The following is an 8,907-nucleotide window of genomic DNA, read 5'->3' as shown; positions in this document are numbered from 1 at the left end:
AGCCTCCCTCCGCCTACGGGTGGGGGGACGGGTTCTGACTGTTGTTTGTGCTTACGGGCCAAACGGCAGTTCAGTAGTTAGGGTTCAATTTGGCTCCAACTCCTCTCCTTGTCATTTCTATATTCTTTGCATGAAACGTTGAATAAATATTAATGTTGTTTCCACATATCATCTCCGATGTCCGCTGGACTTCGGGTTGCGCCATGTCAGCTGTTTGGGATTCCCCTCCGTAATTTCCCTTCAGAAAGCAGGAGGAGAATCCAGCTTTCTGATTGGCTACCTGTCACATTCAGCGTTAAGCTCCCAGTCGGGGAAACCTCCTGATTTAGATCGGAGCGGTCATGACGATCTAAATCACACTGCAGGATGATCGGTTACAAAATCACCAGCGACAATCTTAGATCGGCCAACRTTCTAAGATTGTCATAAGGAGAAAATAGGAGCAAAAAACGGTGTAGTGTGAACTACWGCATTAGGTAGTGGGATGTGCCCATCTTCTCTATTTAATTATAGTGATTACTGAAGGGGAAAATAGTATACAGACTTCATAATCTCTTTTGGTTGAATGCAGTATTTATTTCCACTTTGGCTTTATGTTGTTTAGTTTTTATTCAAGTATGTTTTTTGTTAATGGAGACTGAGAATCAATTAACACTGGAACTGATTTAGTTTATCAGTTCCAGTGTTATGTGTTCGTTTGAAAATAAAGTGCATCTACCTATGGCAGGAAATAGCATGCATTATTAGTCATTTCCATTAAATCAGTGTCTAAAGGTCTTGAACAATATTATCGTTTATTCCAATAATTATTTAGACAATTAATCGTCCAGCAAAATGTGTTATCGTGACAGGCCTACATCCAGTTGCTGATTGTGTAACTCGTGAGGCAAAAAGAGTGTTTCCATTACATTTTGTGAAATAAACCAATTTTGATATTGCCACAAAAAAAACACTACAACCTGGCCACAAAACCTTTTTTTATCAAAACACAAGTTTTTTCAAAATTGCCGTGTTTCCATTAAGCACATTTATTTTTGAACTTTCGAATTGCGCAATTATATGGTTAATGAAAATGCAGCTATTCACTGCTCTCTGCCTCACACAGTGTGACGTCTCCTCTGCTCCTAATGTAAACAAATAATCATCATCCCTCCGTGTCATAACCTAGAGGACTTTACTGTGTTCTAGATTTTCAGATATACAGCTCTTAACTATGAAACTGTCTATTCTAACAGTTCCCTGGCTAAGTTATTTAACCAATCAGGACAGATTAAGAACATACTGCATATTTATTTACAACTGCAAGATGGCAGTGAAACCTAAAAATGTATATCACTAGAAATGAGCTAATATATAAAATATAAAGCTGGATGTTGTTTAAATCACCTCTGTAATTGCCTGGATTGACGCTCCATATTTAACCAGCAGCTCCATCACTTTTACCCGGTTCTTTTTACAGGCTATGTGCAGTGGAGTGAAGCCATTCTGTGGAGGAAGTGTGACAAGCAACAGCACATACAGCCATGAGGTACATTTCACCCATACATTGTAAATCTGCTACCTGCTGAATCTCTCCTCTTTGTCTTTCTAACCTACCAGAGCTCTGGCGTTAGGGTTGGCTCTTTTATCCAGCAGCAGTTTGGTGACTCTGTAGTGACCACAGTGAGCTGCCACATGCAACGCTGTCAGGTAGTCCAGTGTGACGTCATCAACAGGAGCCTTGTGCTGCAGAAGGTGTTTGACGCATTCGACATGGTCACCTTGTGCCGCCATGTGCAGTGGGGACAGCCCATTCTGAGAGATGAACAAGTGATTAAATAGAAAAGAAATGTCATGAGATGAATTGTTTCTCAGCAGCCAAGAGTCCAGACCTTCTGGATGGAGCAAAGCGTAGAACCAGGGGCTCCTTTCTACTGTCAGGCTTCATCAACATACAGCATGAGCAATAACTCTTTTTTTTGACTTAGCACTGCTTTGATGTCTTTAACATCTTCTTCTATTGAATTTTACTCTTATTTTGTGGACATTATTGCCACCTTGTACTGTGACTTAATGTTGATCCTTTTTAGATAGAAGATTGAAATTATTGTTCCACAGTGGGTTAATTCAACACTTGTTTCCATCTCCCCTTTAGGACATTAACTATTTTTTGGAAAAGTCAAAAAGAGGTGAGTTAGATGCTCTTTGACCATGCATATATACGTTTTTTTGTGCAATTGAGGAAGTTATTTTGAATTTTGCTGTTTGTGCCTACAAAAATGTTGACAGAAACACAGTTGGAGTGAAGAAGCTCTCCCGATCCACAACAGCTTCATGGCTTTTTATCATTTTTGATTAAATCCCAAAGACTTTATTCGGAGAGGTTTGGGTTGATATTTGATTCTGTGTGATCAGAACAGACCTGAAAGATAAGCATAAATACAGTGTGACCCACCTTGGTCCTGGCCAGTAAAGGGGCTCCTCTCTCCAGCAGTAGCTCCACAGCTGTCTCATGTCCACTTCGAGCTGCACAGTGGAGGGGGGTCAGACCATCCTGCATCACACATTGGACAGAAATGTGTCAGTGTGACATCACATATTTTTGTTTGTTTAAAAGAGACAAAAGTACAGCAAAAGTCACTTTGCTGTACTTTAACTTTGGGAATGACTTTTTAAGTTGTAGTTCCACTGCTGTGCTAGACTGTGCTCTCTCTGTAAGACAGCCTAGAGAGGTCAAAGGCTGTCCCTCTCCAATATGGCAGATGCCAGGCATTGATAAATTGTACAGTTGCCTCTCTCATCATTTCCCTGTGTTTTACAGAAACATTTAATCTGTTTGACAGGCTCAGATACTGGGTCTGTTACATCAGCATGCAAAATGCTGCAGAGATGTTAGCTTAGGATTATCAACTCAGTCCAACTATGGATAATGACTTAACCTAAAACAGCTGCTATAAAATTGTCAGGTGGTTCAGTTCAGGTGCTGCCAGAGACTGCATGATGTTTCTACATGTTACAAACCAAAAAAAGCTAATAACATGGTTGGACGCCAGCCATCTGGCCTCCAACCAAACACCAGCTGGGTTAAGACTCAACATTTAATCCACTGCTGTCCAGATAGACTGAAAAACCCCCAACATTTTTCACATCTGCTCTAAATAGTAAATTTTGTTTACTACTGCTAAAATGTTATTGCAGTTCCCTGGAATTCTGAGAGAAGGAATGAACATGAGAAGCTGGAGAGCCGTAAGGAAAGGATGTTCATCTAAAGAGCTTCCTGACTGGTGATACAGTCAGGAAGGAAACAACTTTGTCTTTGGTTCTGTGTCTGTGGTACCAACCCGTGTTTTAGCATCGATCTGAGAGCACCGATCCAGTAATAGGCGAACCATGTTGGTGTTGCCACGTTTAGACGCCACATGTAAAGGAGTTATTCCATTCTGCAGAAGAGAGGACAGGTTTAAGAAGGAAAATCTGACAGAAAGATTAAGGGTGCTGAAAATGTTCACATTTTATTATTAAAACCGAAAGCATTTTTGTTAAATATAACTGTATTTATTGTATATAAAGTAAACTTAATCCGAGTATGTCTATGACCATGCTGTCTTGGTGTGGATTTTATTATATTTCAATGTAATTTCATATTAATTGGACCTGCTTGTCTCCATTGAAATTAAATTTGACTTTTTGCGGTGCACAGTATGTGAATTGACACCAAACTAAAATCATTTTTAAAGTTCCAAACTGTTTGTGTAAAATTACAGTGCACATAAAAACTCGGTGGTATAAGATCTCACCCTGGCTGTGAAATCCACAGCCGCTCCACGGTTGAGTAGGAGAGTGGCCACATTGACATTTCCATAGTGGGCAGCAATGTGCAGTGGGGTAAATCCACTCTGGGACACAGACATGAAGAATAGAAAAAGACAAAAAGGAAAACAAAAGTAAACATCACTTCTACCTTCAGGTCCTGCAATATTGACCCTGAGTGGCTTCAGGTTTCCCAGCATGCAGTGGTCACTTCAAGCATCAGTTATCAACAAAAAGTAAACTGGAAAAGAGAACACCCCCCAAAAAATATATACAAGTCACCCATATAACAACTACAAATAATTTGGAAAGACAAACTCATTTTTCATGCAAGGTGAACATTATAGAAATGAAGAACCTCCTCCTCCAAAAAGCTAAACAGATTGTCATCCAGACTGAGATGAAGATGGACAAAAACATTATCTAGTCAAAATTAAAAGCAGCTAATAATAAAACTTAATAGATGGCACAAAGCAAAATGTATGGTTCCCATTAACACCAGTGCACTATGTTGACAGTACATCATAGAGTGATTAGAACTAGCAATGAGAAATACATGGGGAAAGTTAGAGATTGCAGAGCAGGTTGGAGGAGTTGTGAAATTCTTGCCTTACCTTGCCGTTCTGTAAGTGTTGGTCCGATTTAATGTGAAAAAGTTGTTTACAAGAGTGTGGAGAAAACAGTGACTAACAAGATGGTTTCAAACATTACACAGTTAAAAGCTTAGAATGGTGCAAATTAAAGAACTGTGGATGCATCATGCTCTCCTCAGTGCAATGCTGTTAGGCAAAATAAATGAAGCCGGGTATTTACATACACTGAATACATTTAAATGTTATTGTCAATTAGGGTTACCAACATCATTTCTATTTGATAAATTCCAGAACAACGAGAGATTGTCATTACATTCTTCAAGGCCGAAATCTTATGTGCCTCTAAATTGTTAATGCAAACGTGGATGATGATGTTATTTATGGACTCACAAGTTCAATTAACTTGTGAGTCTCTCCAAAAATCTCCAGTTAGAAAGTTTTATTTGCCAAGAATAAAGTTTTGCTGCTCTGATCCCAGCAGTTGACTTCTTGTAAATGTGAACCGCAATAAGCCTTGATAAGCAGCTCAGGATGAGGACCAGAGACGTCTTCCCTCCCCCCCCGAGGTCGGGACACTGGTGGTGGAAGCCAAAGAGAGGATGAAACCCTGAATGAGGCGGGAGAACAAGAGTGGAGTTGGGTTGAAGCTCAGCTGGTGAGCAGAGAGAGCCACGGATGGAGGGCCTTATAAATGGAGACTTGCTCGATGATTGGTTACAATGAGGAATGGTCCGATGCTGATAGGCTGTGGTAGAAGCGCATGATGCAGTGACTGGATGATGCAGGTGAGGCTGAAGAGAGATTTCCAGTTTGAATTTCTGCCTAGGCTTCATTTCACAAAATTCGATTTCATTAGAAAGTCAGTTTTAAACAAATATATGCAAGAATAAACAGCATACGGACGTTCAACCATAAGGTCTTTCAGAAAGGAGAGGAGTTCTGTTCCACAGATGAACAGATTCTGGTGGGAAATGTACAAATCAACTCCAGAACTAAAGGTAGTAAAAATGCTAATGAGGCTGTTAAGAGAGACCTGTAGCAACCTCAGCTGAAATGTCACTCAGACAGGAAGAAGCCATTGCTCAAAAAGCAGCATAAAAAGTCAGACAAACCTTTAGTTTCATCAGACCACAAGACATGTCTTGAAAACAAAAGTTGAAGTGTTTTTCTTTTTTTAAGGTTTTGTTGGCTCTAGTGGCCTTTATTTGAAAGTAGTTTGACAGGAAAGAGGGCAATGAGAGGGGGAAGACGTGGGGCAAATGTCACCAGGCCGGAATCGAGCCTGCGACCACCGGCATGAGGACCAAGGCCTCAATATACGGGTTGTGCTTTGTCCCTGCGCCACCACAGCGCCCTGTTGAAGTGTTTTTCATTACAGCAAAAGTTAAATTTGGAAGAAAAAACAGGAGGGGTTAGAAATTGAACAAGATAGATAGAAGAAGAAGATTATATGGAAATTCTTAACCCTTGTGTGTGTGATGACTGAGGCAAACATAGAGGACTATGGCAAATGATACACGTTTTACGTGTGGGGTCCCTTGGACCCCATTTCTACATACAAGGGTTAAGCAACATCTGAAGATATCAGCCAGGCATTTAAAGGTTGGATACAAATGTCTTCCAATTGGACAGTGACTCTAACCATTTAGCCAAATGTAAAGGAATTTAAAATTGCTGTTATTTTTCTGGCATTTAACAAATAGATACGATTTCAGGAAAAATTTATTGTGGAAAAAATGGTGGTGTTGTACGCAGTGTATGTAAACATCAGGTTTTAAAGGAATCCACGATTAGTTGCAACAATAGACTTAATTTGAAAAACAAGTATTTTAGATGTTAAATCAATACAGTAATAATACTGTAGACTGTTTGTTATAAATTTTTATAAAATATTGTCACACGGATGTTGCCATGGTGTTTATGCTGCAATGCATTCTGGGTAAATGACATACGCTAGCTCAAATTTTGCTAACTCCATCCAGTCAAAACAGCAACAAGTAACATTGTTAAGCCTTTTCAATTTGAACCAGAGCGCATTGAAATTGATGGGAATGTAGAAATCACAGTGAAGATGAGGAGGACTAAACAGTTGAAGAGGAAAGAGTTAGCCAGAAAAGTTGGTGTTTGTGATGCTGCTGCTGCCTTCAGCTTCATAAATGAAACAATGAATTACATGAATCTCTGGTCCAGACTGTGTGATCCAGTAAGTGGTTCCAAGTAGCTCTGTGTTGGATCCAGTCTTCAGTCTTGTAACATCTGTTTAGGCTCTGGTCTTTGGTTCGGTGTTGGGTCTGTGATTTCACATTCGGTACTGGTGGCAGTGGCATTAGCTTCTTTATTGTTTAAAGGAGCTTCCAGTGCTGCCTGTTTCTGATGTTTCTCCCAGTATTTTTGTCTTGCTAGCCGGTGCCAGAGTTTAGACATTTTGTGGATGAAAACTGTCAGCACGACATACGTTTTTGGTTGCAAGGGTAACAACCACCTGTTAAATCTTTCATGAATTTTGCTTGTACAAATGATTTAAACTTTTCTGGAGAGAAATGTTGAGAGCACAAATGCGAGTCCTTCGGAAGTTGTGCTCAGCTCTTTCCCATTGTGCTCTTCTTTTTTTTCATGTGGGAAGCAGTCCAGACTCACCTCACTATTTTTTGTCTATTTTAATTACAGCCAACAGCGACGGTGTGAATTTTAATTTACACCAATCATAAATATAGTGATAAAAATAATTACAGTAAAGACAGCTTTCCTGCGTTTACTCTGTACATTCCAGTACAGAACAGACCAAACCAGGTCACCAGCCCACCATGCATGGCACAGATGAAAAATGGTGATCTCTATGGGTGAAAATATAATGAAAATCATAAATATTTTCAGGTAATTGTGAGTTTTGACACATCATAAATAGCATTTTTTAGCTAATAGCAAAATTGTAACATATTTAGGCCAACATGTTCAACTAATTGTGGATCCATTTAAGTGTAAATGCTTTATTCACATTAAGTGTCACATGTCTCCTATTCAGAAAACAATAACAGCCGATGTTATTTTCTAATTCTCTTTAAAAAGTAGAAAATAATAAGTAAAAAGTATTTTTTTTAAAAGAGGTTCTATCAGTAATCTTTTAAATGTGAATGACCAGGGCTGCCAATATAACAACAGGGTTGAGTTTTGAATGTTGCTGTACATTAATCTGTGAAAAAGAACAGGGTCTTTTCTAGTTTCCAGACTGCAGTGATGCAGAACAAAGAGTAGTTTTATATCCTGTTTAATGGACTACATTTTTACACTTTTGCCTCAATGATACTGTACTGTAATACTGTACCTTTAAAGCCAATCTCTTGTTATTATGCTTTAAACTTGATGATGATGGCTGGGGTTAGGCCTATATCCTAAAATGTACTCATCTGAACACAAAAAAAAAATAACAAAAGAACAAACAGCGAGATTAGAATACCTCCAGATGAAAAAATCAGCAGACTGTAGTTTGTGAGAGATAATGAGAATAGCAAAATGCTGACAGGACTTTAACTCTGTTGTACTTTCCAGAGCATCAACACAAAGAAAGTGGGACATGTTGATCACAGATTACCCAGAATGTCTTCCACTGGAACCTAAAGAATGCTAAAGTCCTACTGTTACCATGGAAACCACCAACTAAGGTTGGCCTTAGAATAAGGCAGCTATTTGCATAATTTATTTATGTTTAACTTAATAAATCTAAGTGTGTTGTAATTATATAATGAACAACCAAAGTCAAGTTTTTATGAACTAGAAACTACCTAAAAAAATACTTGATTGAAACAGTTCCTGGCTACTGCTTGTTTTTTGTTTCTCTGCTCAAAATTTGGCAGAAAATATGGAAAGCAGTGATAATTTTTTCACTTTTTCAATAGAACATTTGCAAGACGTGTTGCCCTACAACAGACTGGCGACCTGTCCAGGGTGAACCCCCCCTCTCGCCCGAAACGTTAGCTGGAGATAGGCACCAGCAACCCTCCCGACCCCATTAAGGGACAAGGGTGCAAGAAAATGGATGGATGGATGGATGGCATTTGCAAGACTACACCATCAGGCAGAGTGGGGTGGTCATAAATTTAAATTAAATTTAATTATATATCATAAAAGTCCACATTTTGTACCACAAATCCGTATTTCGTACCACAAACAAGCAAGGTGGTATGACAATGAAAAAAACTCCTTGAATGAGTATGCAACTCACTCATTGTGATGTTTCATTCAAATGCAAAAGCTAAAAACTAGCCATTAAGTGCTCTGCTGCGCTGAAAGTAGCCTCATACTTGATGAACTCACGTTTTCGCCTTTCACATCTTAAAAATAATTTTGGTGACCAATAAAAAAGTGGTTTAATAAATTGCCAATGTCCTAAAAAAATCAATTATTGCAACCCATAAAAGCAAATGAATTCATGTTGTGCAATTTAAGTATTACAAATAACTTTATAGATTTTGTTTAGCTGTACATAAACTAAAAAGTCACGTTAATGACTTCTGCTAGCTGAAAATTG

At 38.8% G+C, this 8,907-nt stretch overlaps 1 protein-coding gene across 26 annotated transcripts in view; it reads right to left on the bottom strand.

The window, feature by feature from the left end:
- ank2b (ankyrin 2b, neuronal) overlaps positions 1-8,907 on the bottom strand; it is a 206,942-nt gene that overhangs the window by 91,845 nt on the left and 106,190 nt on the right. For 17 of the 26 annotated variants that reach the window (XM_008434870.2, XM_008434873.2, XM_008434863.2 and 14 more), the window contains 6 exons: positions 4,404-4,412; positions 3,777-3,875; positions 3,321-3,419; positions 2,435-2,533; positions 1,597-1,794; positions 1,387-1,485 (listed from right to left, as the gene is read on the bottom strand). In XM_008434870.2, the coding sequence (XP_008433092.1) occupies positions 1,387-1,485; positions 1,597-1,794; positions 2,435-2,533; positions 3,321-3,419; positions 3,777-3,875; positions 4,404-4,412 (603 nt within the window). The remainder of the gene's footprint in view (positions 1-1,386; positions 1,486-1,596; positions 1,795-2,434; positions 2,534-3,320; positions 3,420-3,776; positions 3,876-4,403; positions 4,413-8,907) is intronic. The other 9 variants (XM_017310416.1, XM_017310417.1, XM_008434862.2 and 6 more) reach the window with 1 other exon arrangement.

The sequence above is a fragment of the Poecilia reticulata genome, linkage group LG18, assembly GCF_000633615.1.
Source record: "Poecilia reticulata strain Guanapo linkage group LG18, Guppy_female_1.0+MT, whole genome shotgun sequence".
Taxonomy (NCBI): Eukaryota; Metazoa; Chordata; class Actinopteri; order Cyprinodontiformes; family Poeciliidae; genus Poecilia; species Poecilia reticulata.
The sequence above is the reverse complement of the archived record's forward strand: the minus strand, read 5'-3'. Positions and strand labels throughout refer to the sequence as shown.